The sequence below is a fragment of the Cryptosporidium ryanae genome (genome assembly GCF_009792415.1).
Source record: "Cryptosporidium ryanae isolate 45019 chromosome Unknown contig_17, whole genome shotgun sequence".
NCBI lineage: Eukaryota > Apicomplexa > Conoidasida > Eucoccidiorida > Cryptosporidiidae > Cryptosporidium > Cryptosporidium ryanae.
Genome location: NW_027125568.1, coordinates 131,650 through 155,484, shown reverse-complemented (window position 1 = coordinate 155,484; position 23,835 = coordinate 131,650). Strand labels below are relative to the sequence as shown.

General features: G+C 31.4%; 14 protein-coding genes across 14 annotated transcripts; 7 read left to right on the top strand and 7 right to left on the bottom strand.

Annotated features, from left to right (window-relative positions):
• Nucleotides 1–6: 6 nt before the first annotated feature.
• On the bottom strand, nucleotides 7–3,924 carry FG386_000790 (uncharacterized protein; the record flags this gene model as incomplete). The annotated part of the gene is made up of 1 exon (XM_067340134.1): nucleotides 7–3,924. One exon carries the CDS (start codon nucleotides 3,922–3,924, stop codon nucleotides 7–9), a length of 3,918 nt encoding a protein of 1,305 aa, XP_067195942.1.
• A 389-nt stretch (nucleotides 3,925–4,313) lies between these two features.
• On the top strand, nucleotides 4,314–5,222 carry FG386_000789 (uncharacterized protein; the record flags this gene model as incomplete). Its single annotated transcript, XM_067340133.1, has 1 exon — nucleotides 4,314–5,222. The coding sequence occupies one exon, from the start codon at nucleotides 4,314–4,316 to the stop codon at nucleotides 5,220–5,222; it is 909 nt and encodes a 302-aa protein (XP_067195941.1).
• Nucleotides 5,223–5,244: 22 nt separating this feature from the next.
• On the bottom strand, nucleotides 5,245–5,923 carry FG386_000788 (uncharacterized protein; the record flags this gene model as incomplete). The annotated part of the gene is made up of 4 exons (XM_067340132.1): nucleotides 5,245–5,263; nucleotides 5,287–5,639; nucleotides 5,694–5,792; nucleotides 5,837–5,923. The coding sequence occupies 4 exons, from the start codon at nucleotides 5,921–5,923 to the stop codon at nucleotides 5,245–5,247; spliced, it is 558 nt and encodes a 185-aa protein (XP_067195940.1).
• Nucleotides 5,924–6,275: 352 nt separating this feature from the next.
• Nucleotides 6,276–7,208, bottom strand: FG386_000787 (ribosomal P protein; the record flags this gene model as incomplete). Its single annotated transcript, XM_067340131.1, has 1 exon — nucleotides 6,276–7,208. The coding sequence occupies one exon, from the start codon at nucleotides 7,206–7,208 to the stop codon at nucleotides 6,276–6,278; it is 933 nt and encodes a 310-aa protein (XP_067195939.1).
• A 758-nt stretch (nucleotides 7,209–7,966) lies between these two features.
• FG386_000786 (uncharacterized protein) lies at nucleotides 7,967–8,815 on the top strand (the record flags this gene model as incomplete). The annotated part of the gene is made up of 1 exon (XM_067340130.1): nucleotides 7,967–8,815. One exon carries the CDS (start codon nucleotides 7,967–7,969, stop codon nucleotides 8,813–8,815), a length of 849 nt encoding a protein of 282 aa, XP_067195938.1.
• A 74-nt stretch (nucleotides 8,816–8,889) lies between these two features.
• Nucleotides 8,890–9,648, bottom strand: FG386_000785 (uncharacterized protein; the record flags this gene model as incomplete). The annotated part of the gene is made up of 1 exon (XM_067340129.1): nucleotides 8,890–9,648. The coding sequence occupies one exon, from the start codon at nucleotides 9,646–9,648 to the stop codon at nucleotides 8,890–8,892; it is 759 nt and encodes a 252-aa protein (XP_067195937.1).
• A 380-nt stretch (nucleotides 9,649–10,028) lies between these two features.
• FG386_000784 (uncharacterized protein) lies at nucleotides 10,029–10,651 on the top strand (the record flags this gene model as incomplete). The annotated part of the gene is made up of 3 exons (XM_067340128.1): nucleotides 10,029–10,050; nucleotides 10,102–10,188; nucleotides 10,236–10,651. 3 exons carry the CDS (start codon nucleotides 10,029–10,031, stop codon nucleotides 10,649–10,651), a joined length of 525 nt encoding a protein of 174 aa, XP_067195936.1.
• Nucleotides 10,652–10,905: 254 nt separating this feature from the next.
• Nucleotides 10,906–14,100, top strand: FG386_000783 (ubiquitin-activating enzyme e1; the record flags this gene model as incomplete). The annotated part of the gene is made up of 1 exon (XM_067340127.1): nucleotides 10,906–14,100. The coding sequence occupies one exon, from the start codon at nucleotides 10,906–10,908 to the stop codon at nucleotides 14,098–14,100; it is 3,195 nt and encodes a 1,064-aa protein (XP_067195935.1).
• A 124-nt stretch (nucleotides 14,101–14,224) lies between these two features.
• FG386_000782 (uncharacterized protein) lies at nucleotides 14,225–14,905 on the bottom strand (the record flags this gene model as incomplete). The annotated part of the gene is made up of 1 exon (XM_067340126.1): nucleotides 14,225–14,905. The coding sequence occupies one exon, from the start codon at nucleotides 14,903–14,905 to the stop codon at nucleotides 14,225–14,227; it is 681 nt and encodes a 226-aa protein (XP_067195934.1).
• A 539-nt stretch (nucleotides 14,906–15,444) lies between these two features.
• FG386_000780 (uncharacterized protein) lies at nucleotides 15,445–17,952 on the top strand (the record flags this gene model as incomplete). The annotated part of the gene is made up of 1 exon (XM_067340124.1): nucleotides 15,445–17,952. One exon carries the CDS (start codon nucleotides 15,445–15,447, stop codon nucleotides 17,950–17,952), a length of 2,508 nt encoding a protein of 835 aa, XP_067195932.1.
• A 65-nt stretch (nucleotides 17,953–18,017) lies between these two features.
• FG386_000779 (uncharacterized protein) lies at nucleotides 18,018–18,904 on the bottom strand (the record flags this gene model as incomplete). The annotated part of the gene is made up of 2 exons (XM_067340123.1): nucleotides 18,018–18,312; nucleotides 18,459–18,904. 2 exons carry the CDS (start codon nucleotides 18,902–18,904, stop codon nucleotides 18,018–18,020), a joined length of 741 nt encoding a protein of 246 aa, XP_067195931.1.
• A 507-nt stretch (nucleotides 18,905–19,411) lies between these two features.
• FG386_000778 (multitransmembrane protein with signal peptide and GMGPP repeat at C-terminus) lies at nucleotides 19,412–20,272 on the top strand (the record flags this gene model as incomplete). The annotated part of the gene is made up of 1 exon (XM_067340122.1): nucleotides 19,412–20,272. The coding sequence occupies one exon, from the start codon at nucleotides 19,412–19,414 to the stop codon at nucleotides 20,270–20,272; it is 861 nt and encodes a 286-aa protein (XP_067195930.1).
• A 635-nt stretch (nucleotides 20,273–20,907) lies between these two features.
• On the top strand, nucleotides 20,908–21,993 carry FG386_000777 (DSK2 like protein with a ubiquitin domain; the record flags this gene model as incomplete). Its single annotated transcript, XM_067340121.1, has 1 exon — nucleotides 20,908–21,993. One exon carries the CDS (start codon nucleotides 20,908–20,910, stop codon nucleotides 21,991–21,993), a length of 1,086 nt encoding a protein of 361 aa, XP_067195929.1.
• A 162-nt stretch (nucleotides 21,994–22,155) lies between these two features.
• FG386_000776 (lysyl-tRNA synthetase (NOB+tRNA synthetase)) lies at nucleotides 22,156–23,745 on the bottom strand (the record flags this gene model as incomplete). Its single annotated transcript, XM_067340120.1, has 1 exon — nucleotides 22,156–23,745. One exon carries the CDS (start codon nucleotides 23,743–23,745, stop codon nucleotides 22,156–22,158), a length of 1,590 nt encoding a protein of 529 aa, XP_067195928.1.
• Between the last annotated feature and the right edge of the window lie 90 nt (nucleotides 23,746–23,835).

Sequence of the window (23,835 nt, the reverse complement as noted above, 5' to 3'; positions counted from 1 at the left end):
CCTATTCTAATTTTTGACTGGCTTTAATTTGTTATTGGAAAAGTCTATTAAATCATTTATCATAAGTAGTTTATTTGATATTTGACTTTCCTTATCTAGTATGGTACACAACTTTTGAAAATAAACCAGCCACCTGATGAAAATGAAATACGAGTCGTTATTCCCTATAAAATGGTGTTCCCAAACCATCACTTTGTATGGAATAAATAGACTTATTTCTTTTATTTCTTTATTTTCGCTGGATGAATCAACTAAATACTGATATATGTCTTTAATCTGTAGTTTTTGTGAAGATTTATTTGATGAATTTTGTTCATTTACCGATTCATAATTAACTGCAAATTGAAATGGACATCTGAACCAAAGTCTCTCAATGCAAATTTTTCTAGTTTTATTATCTAATAGATTCAATATATCTTTATTTGCTATTATTTCGTTTACAACATTTATTTCAGAGCTACTAATTAACGGGTCTCTGACACTTGGAAGAACAATTCTAAAAAGCAGACCTTGAATAATATCTTCTGGAATAGATGCAAGAAGGGATACACCTGCTGGTTTTATATGATTACAAATAGTGAAGTCCACATCACCATTTTCTGCATTGTTCTTTTCATTTTTACCTGATATTTTGGGATATGTGTGTAAAAGCCCGAGTACAGACTTTAAAAAAAGCTGATTTAGCCAATCAGAGCAAAAAGAAACTTCCAGTAGTCTAATTGATAGGTTTATACAAGAGGGTAATAATGGAACAGATGCTTGATTACACAAAAATGAAACATTTTGATCAATCTTATCGTTATTATCATGAAAATATCCATAATATAATCCAATAATATTTTGCATCGAATGGTATGTTTGAGAGTTTTCATGTCTCGCAAATGTCGGTTTTACACCAGTGAAGAACAACGAACTTGAGATAAGCCTAACAAATTTCAATGAAATGTCATTTGAATGGCAATATTCTTTCGAAGATAAAGAATTAATGTATTCCATAAGCTCGTTTCTATATAATTTGAGAACCTCATTTTTTCTCACTTTATTGATAACTTCTGTTTCTTTCCCTAAATTAGACATATTTGTTTTTTCCGTGGAAATTGAAAGTTCTAAGTAGCGATCAACCAAAGGTAGGAATGTTGTAAATATTGTGTAATTCAATTTGTTTAGATTTTTTAATATTTTCGCATAAACGCTATTTATTGGATTCATAGATGCAGAATTCAAATTGCTGTTTATATCAAATATATGAATGTTAGTTAAATAACTTATTGGTTCACTATTGATTTCAAATTTTTTATTCTCTATAAAGCCTCCATCAATATTAAATGAAGTTAGCAAGTTTAGTAATGCATCTAATCTAATTGCAAAATTATAATTTGAATCACTATATTGGTTCGTATTTACTGAAGTAGAATCATCTGAAATCATTTTTTTTTGCTTTTTCTTCAAATTAGATTGAATATTAATATTCGATAAAACATTCGACTCTGTATATTGAGAATTACCAAAATTTGAAAGTTGAGAAATATGTGTCATACTAGCAATATTATTTTCGAGGGTCATTCCATTGACTAAAGAATTAGAATTTGTAACATTAAGGAAACTAGAACTTTCAATAATAGCATTTCTGTTTTTATGAGTTAAGAACACTGAATTTAGGCCAAGCGAAATCAGTCCTATTGGTATCTTTCTCCTCTGAGGATTAAGAACTAATTGAGCGTCCATTGAAGAATGAAACATTGTTAGAATGGATGTTTCTAAAACAAATTCAGAGCAAATAAACAAAAAATGAGGTTCCGAAAAAACAAAGGCAATTTCTGCAAGTTCCACTGGAGATTTTATTACCAATGTAGATGAAACGTTTACTAATAGTTCTTGACTCTTATTAGATGAGAACCCATCCCTAAACATATTACCGATGATATTTATACATGGCCAAGCAATAGGATCACATTCAGAAATCGTAAGTGGAATATAAGATTCACACTTAGATGAACTGTTTCCTATTATTTTCTCAGAATTTAAATCAATTGTTTTATTTCCTGATGCATTATTATCAAAATCAGCTACTTTTACATCCTCATCTTCATTCCAATTGGTCTTGTTTTCAAAGTGAAAAATTCTAAGTGCAACAAAAACTCTAAGTGTTGCTAATAATGGCTCACCAGAAAAGTTATTTAACTTTTGTTCAAATTGATAATTAAATGGTTTTATGTCTTTTTTTTCAAAATAAGTATTTTGGAGATTTTCTAAGTTTTTATATTTTTGTCTATCTGTTTCAATTTCATGTTTATTCAATTCGGGATCATTTATTTTAATTTTCCTCAAATCAACCTTCTCATTGCTTGAATTATTGTGTGTTTCAATTAAATACCTCCGAAAAAAATGAGAGTTGTCATATAAAGAAACAGTTTCATGTTGAATTAAATTTCCTTGGGTTGACTTAAAGTCATCACCATGAATAATTTTTCCACCAACATTATGTGAGAGTGAATCCAGATATATTTGTTTGAGTGTACTAACAAAATAAAAATACAATTCCTTATAATTCCCAATGCAATAAGAAATGTAGGCTACGATTCTCCCTAATTTGAGGATATTTCCACATATAGTTAAATTAGTGATTGTGTAATTTGACAAGCTTGCACTCTTTGTATGTGATAAACCTCCTTTAAATGAATTTCTTCCTGAATTATTAAAGTTATTACAGCCTTTAATAGATTTAAAAGATGAATCAAGACAGTTATTTATATTCCCAATTGTCAAATTAATACAATTTGATGAATGAATATATTCATTTCTTTGCAATTGAAAGAAACATTTGTAAAACTCAAACGAATCCATACAACTAAAGGCCAAGCATTTACAAGACTCTCCAAAAAGTTCAATTTCATTGTGTTCCAACTCAACACAAGATGTATAAAGGGCCTTAATTCGTGAAATAAACGAAAATATTGAGTCTATTGAATTTGAATGTTGCACATGGTTCCCAATACAATTAGTGCAAAATGACGAACTTCCATTTGAAAATTCTAACATATAATCTTCTATATATTTCCTGATTTCGGTGTTACTATCCCTATCAATATCAGTTTTAAGTTTTTCTAACAAACTATTAACCTCTCTTAAGGGCCTTACTTCTTTATAAAAATCATTATACTTGCTATTGTTAAATGAGTAGCAATCAACATTCGAAGACAACTTTGTAAACAACATAATAAATGGCAAAATTTCATAAACAAACCAATCCGGTCTCTTAAGCCACATCTGTTGACGTAGCTTTATAGGAGCCATTTTATAGAACGAAAGAAAACTTGGAAATAAGTGTAAATCTGGTGTAGTTAATTCATTTAAAATTCTTTCTGGTAATCTATTGAATTTTGTCAAAACCATAATTATAGAACTAAGTAAATGTGGAATATTAACTAGCTTCACGCATTTTGATGCTAAAAAATCAAACTTTTTATAGCTTAAGCTATCATTAATCTTTTTCGTCTTTAACTTTGACTCAAATGATTTTGAAAGTAATTCAAATAAATCCTTATAAGTTACATTTCTTTTTACCCCACATAATCTTGTAAAATCTATCAACTCCATAACAAAACTGTTTTTTATTTCATTATTTTTTCTCCATTCAGAAAGTAAACGTGAAATAGTTAAAATATTCGGAACACATCCAGGTTGAATATTACTTTCTAAAAAATCTTTAAATTTGCGTTTTCCATTTGGCCCACTATTTACCGAATAGTCATTTTCATATGACTGTTCCATGCAACCTACGCCATATATAGGTGCTCTTTTGTTCAAAACCAAAGAATGTGATATATTTGAACTTCTAATTCCACCATCATAAAATTTGTTACCTGATTCTTTATGCCAGTTTGAAATACAACATAAAATACTACAACTTTGAGAAGATTGCATCTTTCGAGAGAACAAATTACAGATTCATCCTTATAATAATAAAACAAAGCAAAAGATTCTAAAAATTATCCTATGAATCCTAACACTGTATTTCCTTATTATAAAATTTACTTTTATGTATTAAAAATTCTAATAATTGTAAAGTTTCAGCGCAGTATTTACCAGACCCTCAATTGCTAAAATACACAAAAACATTATGACAAAAAACTGTTTAAAATGTTTATTTGATTTTTAATTGTTAAGTTATATTTTACTTATTCTTTCATTTAATATTAAGAAATTTATTTATTTCTCTCATTCTAACATAAATAAATGATGTATCTTTTTAACAAGAAAAACATTAATTGTGTGAATTTATAAATTTTAAATAGAAAGATTAATACATTCTGATGGAGAAAATACATCTATCTACAATTGAAAAAGGTCTTTCAGAGTTTATTTCCAAAGAAATACTGTTATTTGAAAGAAATATTGTGGTAATAACCAGTGGCGGAACCAATGTACCTTTGGAAAAAAACACAGTGCGTTTTATTGAAAACTTCAGTACTGGCACAAGGGGTGCCTATTCTGCTGAATATTTCCTGAATCATGGTTTTAGCGTCATATTCTTTCACAGAAAGGGAAGCAATCTCCCATTCGCTATCGAATTTCCGTCCAAATATGAAATAATGTTGGCATTTTCAAATAGAGAAGATAATATCGCAATTGAAAAAATTAAAGAAATTACAGAAGCATCAAAAAATTTCAGGAAATATGCTGATAAATTGTTCCTTATTGAATTTGAATCAATATTTGATTATAGTGAGGGAATTAAAATGATTTCTTCTCAATGTGCAAAATATAATGAAAAAATTATATTTTATCTAGCTGCTGCAGTATCTGATTTCTACATACCACGGAACTTACTTTCTAACGATAAAATATCGGTGCCCTTAGAATTTACTAAAAATGATCAGTTAAGTTTGAATAATCCCTGTATTAACATCCAGCTTTATCAGACACCGAAGTTTATACTTCAAGTCAGAGAAAATTGTCCCAACTGTTTTATTATTTTATTTAAACTTGAGACAGATGAAAACAAATTACTTATTAAATCTCTTGAATACTTAAAAAGATATAAACCTGATATTATATGTGCTAACTTGCTTCATTCAAAAAGAAATAAGATTATAATGATGACAAATGAAACAAAAATCGAAATACTATCTAACAACATAGATCCAATAGAAAAATTGTTGGTTTCAAATATTGTAGAAAATTACAATTGTAGAAAATTATCATCTAACACTTCAATATAATTTATTTGATATTTTTGCAAATTCAATCCTCATCGAAATTTCTTGAGTATAAAAATTCAAGTACTTTTTTATTGTACCTTCTTTTGTCATTATATTATCAAAAATGTTTTTTTTTGGTCTTCTTACTACAATTTCACGTTCCCTAAATTTTATTTGTGAGTTACCATCTTTACTAGGACATTCTTCAACTCCAAAATGTTGAACTAACTTTATTTTTTTTAATTTTTCAAGTTTAGAACACAGGTTTGTAATAACACCATTTGATATCTTCTTATTTGTTATCAAACTTAATTTTTCAACATTATCGCATTTGTGAACGAGATAATCAATAATCCTAGTGTCAAATTCTATTGTTTTTATAGTAATTGATTTTATATTTGGAAATTTGATACTAAAAATTGAATTACAGAATCTACACTAACAAATTGAAGTCAATTTACTCTATTGTTTTAATTAGTATGCTTTACTTACCTTTTCTTGGTGTGAATCATCAATACTCAAAGTTTCAAACTTATTAGAAAAATTCTTACTTTTTATATATGAAATTATAAATTCATACCACTCATCATTCTAAAAAAAATGTTTTTAATAATAAACTTTCTATATTAACGTACAATAAGTGCCAGACTACAGACATCTTCAAAGGATTCCAAATACTTAATATATTCAAATGCATAATCAGTTGATATTGAATCAATCATTTTAGGAGAAAAAAAAACCTTAACATTTAATAATGCACACAATACGAAAACACTAAAAATAATCTTTAAATCAAACTCATTATTTTGACAATAAATCAATATTTTATTTTTTATTCAATTTTCTACTATTTAATTTTTGGTGATATCTCTTAGTTCTCAATACAAAGTCACAATAGGTTTATTAATGCAGGTAAACGGCCATGAATAACTACACCTTAATACGACTCAAAGAATACCAATATGTGTGTTCTACGTATTCTACTTTTAAAAGAATAAAACCAAAAACAAAAAGGCGATAATGATTTAAATACTAAAGTTAAATAGGTAGGTAGAACTAGACTATCCTTCTAATTTAGTCAAATAGTGAAAAACCAAGATCACCCTCTTCCTCTTCTTCCTCTTCAACTGGTGCAGACGCCTGTGTGGCTGAGGAACTGTTATCAATAGCAGAAACCGCAACAAAAGCGGATGGATTCGCCAATGCATCCTTAATTGCCTGCATTTCAGGGAAATCAAATTCGGTATCCAAGCCAAATGCAACACAATTCCTAAATGCAGAAATAATACCATCGCAAGCCGAAGGTTGAGTTGGGATAGCTGTTTCTTTTGAGAAGGCTGCCACGTATTTAGTTGCCTCAATAACCCTAGAAATAAGATCCTCTGACGTTATATCGAGTACTGAGGAACTGTAAACACTTCCGTTATCATAAATGTTATTGATCTTAAGTCCATAAGAAAATGGTTTGATGTTTAATTTTTGTAAAAGTACAGCTTGAGAGGCTGTAACTTTCTTACCCTCCTCAATTAAATTGACATCAGACTGAATTTCTACTTGTCCTTTGACAATTTTGGTAGCAATACCAAGAGCCTGGAAAAAGGATGTCTGTGACGGATCCAAACCCGTAGCACCTGCCGGGACAACAACATCACAAGGTGCAATCACACCTTGACGTGCTGGTGCAGGAACTCTATACTCCTCAATGATCTTTCGAACCTCAGATGGCTCTTCAATACAGAAAATCAGTCCTACATTTAATCGAACTAATTCAATCAACTTCTCAATTTCCGGGTTAGAGCCAAGCATTTGTTTCAAGGCTGTTCTGATCATAGTATTTTTACCCATCAACACGGCTGCCTTGCCTCTCAAAGCGAGACGAATATCTGCCATTTGCTTGGAACCTACATGATCTGCGTTGGCTATCAAAATTCTTGGGTAAGAAGTAGCGTATTCAGCCAAACGTTCAAAGTATTGCTTTTTCTTAGCTGCTTTTTCTGGAGATGGCATGTTTTAATCTACTAATAATACTCAAAATCAAGCTTGTGGAGACTGTCAGTGCTTCTCGCCTGTTCAATCGATTTAACCACAAGCAGCCTAATATTTATACTTTATCTATAACCCTATTATGGAGAATTTTATCCTTTTGATTATTAGCAGGAGACGTCGGATAAGACACGCCATTGAAAAATTTTAAATTATTTCGGCACTAAAAAAGAGACGGCGGCAAAATATTGTCTGTGAATACAAGGCAATTGGCAAATTCAACCTAGATACAATTGACTGTAATTTGGGGGTTTTAATCGGTTTATTAGCTTTTATATTGAGCTGGTATCTTTTCTTTTTTATGTAAATAAACTTGTGCTATTCATCCGTTGTTTTGTTTCGATTATTTTAAGATATTGTAAATACTTTCGCAGTGCGATATATCCCCTACCTAGCGCTAAAAAGTGTTTTCTTGGGTTGAATCAATAAAGTTTTTCAGAGTCTCAATGTTGAATGCAGTCTTACTGTTCTATGTGATAGTAAGTTCCCTGTTTTCTGAACCTGCCTTTCTTAGTGTCTTAACCTTCCTCCTTGGTATATTGGTTCCTTTTTTTATTAGGAACCTTGAAATTGTCAGGGGAAGAACACATTTTTTTTCTGAATTCTCTTTTTCCATTCTCTACTATATCCTTTTATTATTGGTATGTAGGTTAATAGCAAGAGGAGTATGTTTGCCGAAGAGGATATTAAGAGAGAAGAATTTACTAAAGGGTAAGACAGCGATGGTAACTGGTTGTACGAGCGGAATAGGGTTCGAAACAATGAGACAATTACTTGAGTGGGGTGTGTCAGAAATTGTTCTTTGTTGTAGAAACACAAAAAAAATAGAGAAAATTGCAAATAGGATAAAATTATTTGATAAACCCTTAACCAAGGTCCACATTATAGAATGTGATTTGACTTCATTAAAAAGTGTTGAGGCATGTGCTAAAGAAGTGATTTCCAGGATAGATAAGCTAGACATATTAATAAATAATGCAGGAATAATGGCATCTCCTTTCAAGTTAATTGATGGTGTTGAATTCCAATTTATTTCAAACCATCTTGGACATTTTCATTTAACAAATAAATTACTACCACTTATACTGAAAAGCAAGAGTAGGATTATTAACGTTTCAAGTATTGCGCATCTTTCTGTTCCTTTTGGATTTGATATATCTGAGTTGGAAAGTGTAAATGAAAATAATTACGATAGGATTAGATTTTACGGTATTAGCAAACTTTGTAACATTTATTTTACAAGGGAACTTCAAATGAGATATGGATCTAAAGGTGTTAGTGCATTTGCACTACATCCTGGTTGCGTAGACACATCCCTATCACGATACGTTGATAACAGTGTAATTTTCAAGTTACTTTATCCTATTATGAAATTTTTTGCAAAAACTCCCTTTTATGGCGCACAAACAACGTTGTTTTGTTGTTCCTCAAAAGAAGAAGATTTACTCCCAGGAGGATACTATTCACAATGTTCATTGAGTATATCTTCACCAGCTTCTCTTGATATAAATTCATCAAAAAAGCTTTGGGAGTATTCAGAAGCACTATGCAAAAAAAATAGTTTGATGTAATTTATAAATCGGAATATTAGAATAGAATTAAACAAGAGGCATTATCCCATATATTTTTTTTAGAATTCAATAACTTAAAACTCCTGTTCTTCTTCTCCAAATATTTCTATTGAATCTATGTCGTCCTCAATTTGAACAGAATCTAACAAAATTCCATTAAATGTGTTACCCCAATATCTATCATTTCCTACCAACGTTATTTTAATTGATGCAACTAATAACCTCATTTGTCTATAGAACCGATCTCTCATATCCGCATTTTTCATTATAAATATGTACCAATCATCTGTCACTGTTGAAATTGCTACAATACGTTCAAGCTCGCTCTCATCTACATTATGGAGTTCAGGAGCTTCTGAAATAAGATTCTTTGTAGAGGTTTCAATAGAGCTAACTATATTTAGTGGAAGGACTAGCTTCTTCCCACTTCTGCGTAAATGTAGTGCATTTAATTCCCTGTTAAGTGATAGGTGTAGTTTATGCGCCTTGCCATCCCCTAATACAATTTCTATTTTCACTCCATTAATCATCTCATTTGCGAATGACTGACTTAATCTCATAAAATTTCTCACTTTTTCTTTCTTCGACTTCTCGTCCCCTTGATCTATACACTGCATGACAGTTGAATTCCTACTTAATTTTTTCGCCTCCTGTTTCAATAAATAGTCATCTATAATATTATCATTCTCGAGATAAATATGGTTGTTTAGCAGATTCAAATACGTTTTTTCATCTACTCTAAACTCCAGATCTGAACTTGAACCGGGGAAAGTTGGACAATTATCAAAGTCAAACTTACACCACCAAAAAAGATCTCTGAAAAAAAACACCATTTGAAAATTATTTTAGATTAAGAATTACATCTAAAGAATTTAAATTTGTTTAATATTGGAGTTCTGTAAGAACAAGTTAATTGTCGCCTAATAAATGGTGGGTTAATCTCACAAATAAAAATAGCACATTTAGTCAGTTTACGACATGAAGCGTAAATCAATCCACAAATGGCGGTATTTTTGTGCCGCCTAAGTGACTTTATTCACTTAATAACGGATTTTGACTACCTAACAAAACAATTGAATGACAGATATTCGAATATATATCGATATCTAATGGTTTTTGTGGATCCAGGGTTCCTTATTTTTATTCGCTCTTTTTTAATTTGTGCTTGGACATTTTGTTCCAGAACTTGAGTCACTTATAGGTGTTAGATCGAATGAAACAATTAAAATATTTGGGTAGGTTTCAAAAAACAGCTTCGAACATTATAAATAACAACTATTTCATAGAATCAGTATCTGTTCGCACTACAGATGGGGAAGTATTTAGAGGTCAGGTTTGCTGTTTTTTTCCCGACAGTGATTTTGTTGTTTTAAGTAAGTTCTAATTTACAACTGTATTTACTGTATTTTAATTTCTCTAGAGGAAGACACTAAAATTGGGTACAGCAAATTCAAAGTGATTAGAAGCGATTCAGTTTGTGAAGTGGAACCTTTTCCAGAAGGAAGATGTTCAAAAATAGACATAAATTTACCAGAGAACTTTATTGAAATTGCCATGAAGAGGGAAGAAATAGCAGTAAAAGATGCAATGTCTAATCTAAAGCACTGGGGGAGAAACGTTACACCCATAGGTCAGGCGACATTTGACTTTATCCATAAAACTCATCCCAATTGTATTTGGAACAACGAAAACATTGAAGTAATGGGAATAACCGTCTCCCCTCCATATCTACCTGAAAATTGCGCTGGAACTGACGAAAGGGCACTAGAGAGGATTAAGTGTGTTATTGAGAAATTTAGAGAAAGGTTATCTTCCGACAAACAGGATATAAAATAAACTCTAATTACTAGACATAGTAAATGTCTTTTGTACTGATAGATAATTAGTTAATAATTTAGTTATAATATTTAAATACTTGTGTTTTTTTACCTTATTAATTGCGCCAACTTGAAAATTTTGAAATGGAATGGGGGATTAGGGGGGCAATATTGAATAAAATATATTCGGAGTTTACTATTTACAATTTTGAGATCAAAGCATTAGAAATCCTTTGAGAATTTTCTGATACCCTTAAAAAGACTTTTTTTCCAATGGATACAAATAGAAAAGATGAAATTGATACCAATCTCTATAGTCGCCAAATTGGAACTTTGGGTATAGAGGCCATGGGTAAACTTATTAAATTAAGAGTAATTATTGTGGGGCTTCGTGGACTTGGAGTTGAAATTGCCAAGAATATAATTCTCGCAGGTCCCAATTCAGTAACCTTAGTTGATGATGAGATATGTAAATATTCAGATATGGGCTCAAACTTTTACATAACTGAAGTCGATGTAAAACAAGGACACCGACGTTCCGATGCATGTGTCAATAAGCTAGCAGGACTTAATGAATATGTAAATGTTAAAGTGAATTATGGCAAGATCTCGGAACAATTAATATTTGATCATGATGTCATTGTCTGTGCAGATATTCCACTATCAGACCAACTTTATTATAATGAAATTTGTAGAAGTAGTTCGAGAAATATAGGTTTTATATCTGCAAATAGCCTTGGTTTATGTGGTTCAATTTTTGTAGACTTTGGTCGATCCTTTAATGTATTTGACTCCAATGGTGAAGAACCGAAGAGTGCAATTATTGCTAACATAACTAGAGAAGATGAAGAAATAAAGGTATTTTGTCTGGCAGAGAAACTTCTACCCTTTCAAGAAGGTGACTTTGTTATATTTAAAGAAGTCCAGGGTATGAACGAACTTAATGGTACTGGTCCTTATAAAATTACCTATACAGGAAAGCATCACTTCACCATTCAAGTTGGAAATGGCTACTTTGGTGAATATGAAAGAGAAGGCATTGTGACTCAAGTGAAAGTCCCAGTAAATTACAATTTTAAGTCTCTTAAGGAGGCGTTGGAATATCCGATATGTGATAATCAAGGAATGTTAATAGTCCCGGATTTAAATAAATTTGGTAGATCAGAACAACTTTTTTTCGCGATAAGTTCAGTCCTTCAATACTCCGATATAAATGGGTCACGTCCAGAACACACAGATTTACAGGCAATCAAAGAGTGTTATTCGATAGCCCAAACAATGAATGAGAATTCTAAGGATAAAATTAAAAATGGTGACAGTAAAAAGGACTTCGTTGTTACAGTTGATGAAATCGATGAAAATATAATAGAAAATGTATGTAAATACTCAAGATGTTGTCTTTCTCCTATTGCCTCTTTTCTGGGTGGAATTGCTGCCCAGGAAATTGTGAAATTTGTTGGCAAATATACTCCGTTACGCCAATTCTTCTTTTTTGATTCATTTGAACAACTTTCTCTAAAGTCTACTGAAAATTTAACTCCAGATGAATTTATGCCGTTAAATAGTAGATATGACGATCAAATTGTTATTTTCGGTAGAAAATTTCAAGCTATTCTTGCGGAAATGAATGTGTTTGTTGTAGGTGCAGGCGCATTGGGATGTGAATTCCTTAAAAACATGGCACTTCTGGGATTAGGATGTGGTCAAAATGGGTCAATTACGGTAACTGATATGGACAACATTGAAACTTCAAATTTAAATAGGCAGTTTCTCTTTAGACAAAGTCATGTAGGATCACCAAAGAGTACAATTGCTGGTCAAGTTATAAAAACAATAAATAAAGAAATCAATATTATCTCACTTCAAACTCGTGTAGGAACCGAAACAGAGGACATTTTCGATGACAATTTCTGGGAAAAAATAAATTTTGTAATAAATGCACTTGATAATGTTCCTTCAAGAATGTACATAAATGATCGTTGTTTATGGTTTGAAAAGCCACTTTTGGAAAGTGGAACACTTGGAACAAAGGCAAATAGTGAGACATATCTACCCCACCAAACTCAATCATATTCTGACAACCGTGACCCTGCAGAGGAAAGTATACCATTGTGTACCCTAAAGCATTTTCCTCATGCAATAGAGCATACGATTGAATGGGCAAGAGACGCGTTTCAGGGAATATTTACATCAGACCCACAGGAAACAATTGCCTTCCTAAATTGTCCCGAGTCGTACATCATTCAACTTAAAGAACGAGGCAATCCTAATTTAGTAAAGGATAAAATCCAGAAAATATTCGAACTAGTCAATTGGGTATCTTTCAAAAGCCCTACTCACGAAGACTGTATTAAAAAGTCAATACTACTATTCCACGATTACTTTTATTGTCAAATAAAACAACTTCTAACAAATTTTCCACCTGATCACGTGAATAATGATGGCTCCCCTTTCTGGTCAGGTCCAAAAAGGTGCCCAATCCCTATTAAATTGGATATTAATGATAACCTACACTTCAATTTTGTTTTGTCAGCATCTAATCTATTTTCTTCTGTGGTAAAATTACCAGAGATAAAGGACTATCTACTTATAAAAAGGGTTGTGAATGAAGTTTCTTTACCTGAGTTTACTGCAAAAGTTGTTTTAATTAAAGTTGATGAAAATGAAAATGGCATAACTGAGAAGCAGAGCACAGAAAATTCATCAAGTTCACAAAATGATGATAACAATGCCGACGAATATTTAAATAAGTTGATTTCACTTTCAGATCCACAAAAGAGAAGATGTATTGAAATGATACAACCAATTGAATTTGAAAAAGATGATGATACTAATTATCATATTGATTTCATGAATTCATGTGCCAATCTAAGAGCTAGAAATTATTCAATAACAGAATGTGACCGTCATAAATGTAAAATGATTGCTGGGCGCATAATACCCGCAATGGCAACTACGACTGCGATGATAACAGGTCTAGTTACACTCGAAGCCCTAAAAGTTGCTTCAAATAAGACAAAGAAAATTGAATACTTTAAAAATTCATTTATCAATTTATCTCTTCCTTTATTTGTGATAACGGAGCCTTTGCCGCCGCATAAAACCAAATCAAAGGAATACGACCCTATTGTTGGTGGTCCATTGAAGGCGAAACCTGAAGGCTTCACTTCGTGGGACAAACTTATTATTGAACAAAAGGATGGGACAATACAGAACATAATTGACTACCTCGCACAAGAAATGAATATTGAGGCTCAAATTATATCTTTTGGTAACGTTTGCCTTTACAATGCATACATGCCGACGCACGAAGAAAGAAAGTTATTACCTATTAAAACGCTTATAGAACAAATAACTAAAAAAATATTTCCTCCTACAAAAAACAATGTTACTTTAGAAGTCAGTTGTTGTGACATTGATGATGGTGTTGACACAATAATACCTTCTATCAAGTTCATTTTTAAATGACATCTGGAATAATTGTGTATTAAACAATATAATTTAGTAAATTTAAATAAATCTAAACACTATTGAATATACGTTTTGGGCGAGATTCACAATAAACTTGTGCGAAATTTGCATTCCTCAAACTCTATGACTTAAATGCTCTTTTAATGTAACTTTTAAATGGATTTTGTTCATTATTCATATTTTCTTCTCTTTCTTTATCCTCAATAGTAACCGTTCTACAGACTAACTTTGGTAAAGCTTTGCACTGCTTTTTCTTATAGCTTTGCATAAAACCTTGAATGTTTCCTATTGTATTCCGAGGTTTTACTAATCCGGGTGTAAGGTTCTTGTTCCTGTTCGAAGCAACTTCGATAATCTTTGACTTTAATTCGTTATTCCATAACCAATTGGTTGTATTCATGAAATCATCGATATTATAAACATTTTGGAATGCGTAACTGCTTGTATTAATAAACGGCCTTCTAATTGTGTTGTTATTAAGATTTTCTGAAGTTGGCTCTTGCTCGATTACAACTTTTCTGTCGATTTTGGAACATCTTTCTTGTTTAACATCGGCCTCATTATCCTTCGGTCCATTGTTTAATTTTACCTGCAGAACTTCACTAACATACTTACATATTTCAAAAGATAAGGACCCTATTTCCTTGTCATTAAATTTGGAGCGTCCAAGTGAAATGCATTCACTATTCAATTTATAAATTTGGCATGCTTTTTCTTGAATCTGCCTTTCTATTTTCTCCTTTAAAGCAAACAGGTTATCCAAATCCTGTTTCAACTTCTCAAAATCCCTAGCAATTAACATTTATATATTTATAATATTATTAAATATTTCCCAAATTAAGAATTTTTCTTAATATATCTTTAGAAAAGTGCCTGTGTACCAAATTACCAAAGTGAAATCATCACACAGTTATTAGTTATAATTTTAACACACAACAAAAAGCAACACACACCATTTTAATTAATAAAAACAATCTAAGACTACAAAATCAATGAAAAATGTAATAATTAATTAATAAGTTTGTTTTTTCACAACATAAATTTTTTTTTTATTGTGGTAAAAGAAGAATCCCAATGTCATTGACTAAAGTTATATCTATAAATTTAATTCTTATTTTAATTTAATCATTTTACTTTCTATTTTTGTTGCCTATTCACTAGTATTTTTTTCTGAATATTTTAACAAATAGCCGAATTTCGCGAAAATATTTCATTATATGTTTAGCGCACTATTTCACATTGAAATTCTCTTGAAAAAAAGTGTTTATCCTATTTAATTGTAAATAGTATAGTAATATTGCATTAAATATAGACTCTTATAATATTCTATTTAATTTAATTATGTCAGGAATAACTAAAGGTTATCATCTTTCAAACGAGCTCTATGGGCACGAAAAGTGCATTCGTTGTGTATGCATCCTTGAAGATGATAGAATTGTGACGGGTGGGCTTGATAATAAAATTTATATCTGGAATAACATAGGTTATAATAATTGGAGATGGGAAAGATGTCTATCTCATCACACAAGATATGTATTAGCACTTGAAGCATCAAAGTCTTCCTTAGACAAATATCAAAAGAATACTTTCTATTCCGGTGGTCTTGATCAAATTATCTATCGCGTTTCCGCAGATAACGGAAAAATACTACTAACATTTGAAGGTCATAAATCTGCAATATGTAGCATAAAAGAGATATGTGAGTTAAATTTACTTGTATCTGGAAGTTGGGATGGTAATGCAAGAATTTGGGATTTAGACTCCTCTGTATGTAAGCATATCCTTTCTGGCCATTCTCACGCAGTTACTATAGGATTAGTACCTTATATTGAAAATGGAAATACATACCTATTGTCTGGAAGCCAAAACAAAACCCTCTTCTTGTGGCGTATTCCATATGGGGAAGCGGTAGATTCAATTATCAATTCTCATAATGATATTATTCGTTCAATTGCAATCAAAAAGTGTAATTACAATCAAAAATATATCGTTGCTACAGTCTCTAACGACTGTGTAATCAAGATCTGGGAATTGATAATTAAATTTGGTCAGGAGAAAATTACATATAGAACATCCAAAAATTATCACACTTCATTTATTTTTGACGCCTTGTTTTCAAAAAATCATGATACAAGACTATTCACCGCATCTGATGATTTCAAAGTAGGAATTTGGAATATTTCTGAAAATTTTGAACTTTCTCTAGTTCAAGCAATTTCTCTTCAATCAACCGTGTGGAGTTTGGCTGAATCTATATCTACGGACTCATTAATTACAGCATCTGATGATGGTGTCTGCAGAATTTGGAGCACAGGTTTCTATAACGAGAACTCAGAAATTACTGTTAACAAAGTAGAATTACAAGGAATTCAAGAATCAAATAATAAAAATAATGTATATAACGAAGATGTTTTTAACTTGGATGAAGAAATTCTTGATATAGAAAAGTTAGATGAAGTAATTGGGACTGAAATCGGTGAAATTAAATTATTTAAGAATAATTCAATTACATATGCATATAAATGGGAGGAAAATTCCTGGGTCTTATTAGGGAAAATAAAAAATAAAATTGGAAATAAATCAGGGGTATTATTTTCTGGGGATGAATATTTTTCATATGGTGTGTACGATTTTATATTTCACATTAAAATAAACGACAGAAATATATTAACCCTTCCCTTTAATTTAGATGACAATATTCAAACTTCTGTGGAAAAGTTCTGTTTGAGAGAAGGAATATCTCCTGCAGATTACTCAAATACTATATATAATCTTATAAAGAATAAAATATCAAACTTAGAAGATGAAATTGATTCTAATATATTCCTTACTATAAAAACTGATATATTTGAACCATTTCTTGAATACAAATTATTTAGAAACTACAATATTGATGGTCTTATAAAAAACCTTGTTCCTGAATTGTCGAAACTAATTCAATCTAGAAACGGGGAAATTAATAAACGTAATGTATGTATAATATTTGATACAGATATTAATCATTTAAATGACTTTTTTAATAGAATGAAAGTTTATAGACCTAATGATTATAGATTAAATGAATTACAAATTAAATCAGTTGAAATGGATATAATATACAAAAAAATGTCCAACTTGTTAGGAATCAAAAAGATGACAGTTTCTATTATTGACTTATGGCGGATTCTTGCATTACATCCACAAAGCAGTGATATTCATAAAAAGAGCGATCAAGGTTGGTGGTTAATATCATCAATTCTAAAATTAATTGGGTCACTTTATTCTGAAAATGATAATGAATATGAACACAAAGAGATCAACGAATTGTCGGCTCGGATATTTCTTATCTCTCTAAGATTCCTGTGCAATATGTTCTACAACCCAACTAATAGACAGGTTATGCTTTCAAGAAAGAGAGATATATTGCACCCTATTGACAATTTAATTAAAAAAATACTTAAAAACAAGTCTTTTTTTACTATGAAGAAAAATCTATATGATAATGTTGAACTTTCAATATCAACCCTATTCCTAAATTACACTATTGCACTAAATTTATTCTCTACAAATTCTATCGAGACAATGAATCTTTTGATAATAAATTCTGTTGAACTAATCAGAGAATTTAAAAATACAGAGTATTCAGATAATAAAAATGAAGTACTGTATAATCTGTTATTAGTCCTTTCAAATAATTACTATTATTACCTAAATAATTCTACACTTGAAAAAGAAATATTTATTATTGAAGACTCATTACTGAATATTATATCACAATTTATTGAAAATAACAATAAATGTGATCCGATTAACATAACTGAGAAAGTATTTAGAAATTTGCTAAATCTAATTAACAGAGTTAAAATATAAGTTAACATTTTAATATATATTAATTTTAGATCTTTAAGAATATATAAAAATTTACGTTTATGTTTCTATTGCTCATTTAACTCCTTTCTTTCAATTTCTCTTGCCATATCAGTTGGTGACTGCAAACCTCCCATTAAACTATTGAAATTTGTTGGAACTTGTATATAAGTGTATTGTGTGTTTTCTGTGTTAGTTTGCTGATTATTTGATCCTACTTGCCATTGAAGCCTATCCTGTTCGAAAATATTATGCCAAAAGATTCCTTCTTTCCAGTATGTATATGAAATTCCTATTGGGAATATGATAACTAATACAGCAACGTAAAAACCCACTGAAAACCTGAAATCTATTCCTGTATTGCTAAAATTGAGAAAAAAAGAACATGAATAAATTAATATTGATGCTGTATGAATTAAGCAACAAATTCCACAAAAAACAGCAATATAATTTAACCTAAAATTGAACAGTTAATTACTTATATTAAACCTCGAATTTTTAATTCTTACCTTTTTATTAGTGTAACTGCATCTAACGCTCTTTGAATTATTCTAGTGTTTGAAACTCCTGAGATAATGAGAATAAGAATTTGACATATTATAATCAAAGATTGTGTAATTTTACTTGGAGTAATAACTTTTTCCATTGAATTACAAAATTCAGTTGGATCAACATCTTTATTTCTACCTTCAAAAAAAAATGCAAATGGCTGGTTACTAATTGCATCAACATCATTTATTTTGTAAGCTTCAGAAAAGCTACAAGCCCTATTTATTGCATCGGTAAATTTTATTTTATTTTCACTGTCACTAAATATTACTCCATCTAAAAAAAAGCTTGATTTTCCATCATTGCTTTCAGTAACCCATTTAAAATACAACGCAGATAAAAATCCAAGAACCAATGATATTAACACGAGTAATGCTCTTGACAACTTCAATACATTACTGTTCATCATAGAAAATCAAAAAATGATCATTGATCAATTATAACATAATTGCCGCCAAAAGATGCATGCAAATTTTCAACTTTTTTCTTAAATCACAAAATATAAATATAGTATATTAGTACCAGAAACAAGCATAAAATAAGAATATCAACATTAAATCTAAAAATATTTTGTTATTGTTTATCAATTATTATTATTATATATTTTTTTTTCTTGATATCTGGCTTAATTTTCTTATTCATACTGAAAAACAAATTAATTGAAAATGGTATCTAGGTAACTAAAAACTCAAATATAAGCAACGATTTATTTGAAATAGCCATAAGTTAATTGATACAGATGTAAATATATAGAGATATATTTAAAGAATTGAGAAAAAAGAAAAAACATGCATTAAGACACCGGGACGTGAGACTATTCCTTCTCGAAAAAAACAGTTAGCAATATAAACGTTGATTTGTTAATGTATGCTAATTTATTGTGAAGTTTCTTTTTACTGCACCTCAGGAATAAATGGTTCATCATGCACGCCCTGGAAATAATAGCAACAACACAAACCTGGGAGCAGGGTGGAAGTTACTAGCAGCATTGGGTTTTACTGCAATTGTCCTTCAAATAGTCTCAATCATATTGAACGGATGGAGAGTTTCACCAGAAATTACTTATAAGTACTACCAGAAATCAGTATATAAATCATGGCAAGTATATTCGACTGAATTTGGGCTTTATATGTATAAATTTAATAATGGTGCATCAACAAGACCATGGTCAACTGTTGAACAATTAATCTGCACTTGGATAGACTCTTACGTTTCAATCTCACAAGTTGAACAAAGCTTGTGGGGGAGTACATGCGGTACGGATTGTCAAACTGCACTTAGAACGCGTTGTACATCATACACGAAATTTGCAAATGGCGGCTATTTATGTTTAGGTGCATTAGTCATTTCAATAATTGTAGGAATTGTTGCTGTTGTATGGTTATTTGTATTTGGAAAAAGTAGAAACTTTTTACTGTTTGCCTGGAGCACATCTTCAATTCTCTCTGCATCAGGAATAATTTATTGGTGTTACACAACAAATGAAGCCGCAAAAAGTATTATTACCACACAACAGTACCCTTATCCCGAATTGGGCTATGCTGCTTATATTGCCATCCTCTCTACCTGTCTCTTTATTGCATGTGCAGTTGGTGTATTTGTAATACATTTAATCGAATCAAGAGAGGCAGCAAATGCCAGACAAGCTGAGTTGATGAAGGACGCAGCGGCAAACAACGAATGGGTAGGTCCTCCTGGTATGGGTCCACCTGGTATGGCTCCACCTGGTATGGGTCCACCTGGTATGGCTCCACCTGGTATGAGAATGAACTAAAAATTATTTAATTGATAAATGCATGGTTACACACAGTTATGCCCCAATCAGACACAAATTCAAACTAGTTACTCTTTAATGTTAATGCAAATTATGTGAAACAGGTATAATCACTAACAAAAAACATAAGAATAGTGACAATTATAATGTAAAAAAAATACTATCGATTATTCCCACAAGCAACAGTTGAAAATTCCTGCACAGGCAAACTCAACATATTGAATTCAACATTAAAAAATGAAAATGGAAAAATTAAATTTATACATACTATTTTTGAGGGTGAAATATAACTTATATTTCATCCCGTGTTAAACTATTCACAGATTCTGGCAATTAAAATATTATTATAACTTTGATTCATTAGGTACCTTTAGATAAATTTTACGAGTAACACAAACATTTATTACAGAGATTCAGTAAATATATTCAAAATAGATTCTTGAGTTGTGATAATAAACACCTTTGTAGTTAGATGTTTAATTTGTATTATTTCTAAATTTTATCTTCATACAATAGTTGTACAAGACGAAACTGTTTTAGCAACCCGCATTGTTACCGCGTTTCAAAGCTCTTTTTTGGAAACTCGGGTACTTGAGAACAGAATATTTCCTTTGAAAATATTCAAATTCAAGAAAATGGCGTCTTCTGATGATATTTCTTTAATTTTTAAAGTTTCTGGGGGTACCCAATTTACAATTGATGTTCCAAAAAATCTCACAATAAGGGAAGTTAAGGAGAGAGTTTCTGAGCCTTCAAAAATACCATGTACCAACCAAAGATTGATATATAAAGGAAGGATTTTGAAAGACAGTGACAATCTCACTGATATTAAGGTTGAAAGTGGCCACACTATGCATCTTGTAAGATCTGGTGTACAATTTGATCAGAATAAATCACAAACAGCCTCGAATGCTTCCGAAAAAGACACACTTAAAAGAGATCCTCAGGCATCTATTAATGGCATTAATTCTTCAAATAATATTGATAACACTACCTCGAATAATAACAATTCTACTTCGAGTATCCCAACTAACTTTGCTTCTTTGTTCAATAATGTGATGAATTCTTCTGATTTGGGTTCACAATCAAACAATGCAATGAATTTCACACAGAATAACCCTATCAATCAATTCAGTGGTTTTGGAACTGCAAATACAAATACCAATCCCAATTTTGGTAACATACCAGACTTTTCTTCCTTGATGAACTCTCCACTATTTCAACAATCTATGAATGAGCTCGCAAATAACCCACAGCTCGTTCAGAATATACTTCGCTCCAACCCAATATTTAACCAATTATCTGCAAATAATCCAATGTTTAATCAAATGATAAATAATCCAGACATGCTTAGAGCGATGTTAAATCCACAAATGATACAAACCGTCCTTAATTCTGGTGGTTTAAATAACCCCGGATTTAACGGGAGTCCACTCTCCTCTATGAATTCAGCATTTAACCCTAGTCAAATTAACAATATATTTAATGATCCTGGAATTGCATCTATAATGTCTGGGATTGCCAACAATGGCAATCTAAATGGTGCTTCTAATGCTACTGCGAATAGCATACCCTCTGCGCAGCTTTACTCCTCCCAACTCAACCAACTTAGAGACATGGGTTTCATTGACAATGATGCCTGTTTGTTAGCACTACAGGAAACTGGTGGAGACATAAATGCAGCAATAAACAAACTCTTGGAGAGAGGTGCAGGACAATAGAAAATCTGAAGATAGATATACCTCTTAGTCTTTCACACTAGAAAGTTTCAACCCTAATATTCTTTTTATGAATTCAGTATCTTTCAAATTCATTTAGTTTCTAAATTTAATTGTTATAAACCTTGGAATTTATTTCTTACACCAGGCTAAGCCCCTTACTTTCTAATTATTAGAATCTTGATTATTGGGCCTCTTTATATTCCTCATTGCTGGGAATAAAACGACTTCCTTAATGTTATTCTTGTCTGCCAAGAACATTATCAACCTATCAATTCCAAGGCCCCAGCCTCCAGTAGGTGGTAGTGCGTGTTCAAGAGCGGTGCAGAATGCCTCGTCGATTGGGCACGCCTCTACATCACCAGAGGCCTTAGCCTCTGCTTGTTCTTCAAAAAATTTCCTTTGGCGCATAGGTTCATTTAGCTCCGTATATGCATTGCAAAGTTCCTTTCCCAATACAAACAATTCAAATCTCTCTGTGACTTCCGGTTTTTCTCTGTGCCATTTAGCTAGAGGAGACATAGTTTGTGGGTGATCGATAATAAATGATGGATTCTTACACTTATTCTCAATAAAATGACCAGCAAGCTTGTCTAACAACTTTGCTGCAGTACTTGGGTGTGGTAATTCAATATTATGCTTCTTACAGATATCAATCATAAATGATATATTCTCTTCAGAATCAAGTGGTCTTTTAAGGGGTTCACCCAGGGATAACTCAATTTCCTCAACAAAAGAAAATCTTTTCCAGGGAGTTGTGAAATCTATATAAACACAGTCACCATCAGGTCCATTTGGGTGGTATGGAATCTTCAATGTTCCATGCATCTCAAGTACAATTCCACTTATCAATTCCTCGGTCATATCCATTAAATCATAATAATCTGCATACGCCATATAAAATTCCATTGCAGTAAATTCTGGGTTGTGTGTTAAATCTATTCCTTCATTTCTAAAGTTTTTTCCAATTTCATATACCCTGTTCAGACCTCCAACAACTAATTGTTTTAAGTAAAGTTCAGGGGCTATCCTCATGTATAGATCTGTTTCAAGTTCGTTATGATAAGTTATAAACGGTCTAGCAGTTGCACCTCCATAAATCATATTGAGTATTGGGGTTTCAACTTCAAGAAAACCCAGGTTATCAAAATAATTACGGATATATTTGATTGTTTTTGATCTTAGCCTAAATACTCTTCTACTTTCTTCGTTAAGCATAAGATCGAGATATCTTTGTCTATACCTTACCTCTTGATCCTTTAAACCAGATATAGTAGTTGGAAGCATGTGAAAGCAAGGAGATAGTAGAATTAAACTCTGAATGAATAAGGACAATTCTCCTCTCTTCGACTTTCCAGGATGTCCTACAACGCCAATAATATCACCTCTTCTAACTTCAGAATGTACAAGAGAGAAATCTCCCGTTGTTTTATCGTGCTCCATGCTATTTGCTATTATTTGAACCTTTTGTTCATCGCTAAATATGTCGTAAAAGAAAAGTTTTGAGCTCGAAGTCCTGATTGACAAAACCCTCCCGGCTAGTGATACCATTTTATCTTTCTCTATATGTCCATTCTCAATTCCACAATATTTAGCTGCGTATTCAGGTAAAGACATTGAAACCTTGAATTTGTGTGGATAAAATGGTCTGCCCAATTCCTTAATATGCTCCATCATTTTGGCACGGTTATGCGCATAATTTAAAGAGTCAATAGTTTCATCGCTTTTGTTGTTGTCAATACTATCGTTACTCATCTTCGAATATCTAAGTGGTCGTGAAAATACAGAAAAGAGGTGCCGAGGATAATGACTCGTCTCAACGCACCCGCTCAAGAATTTAAATTT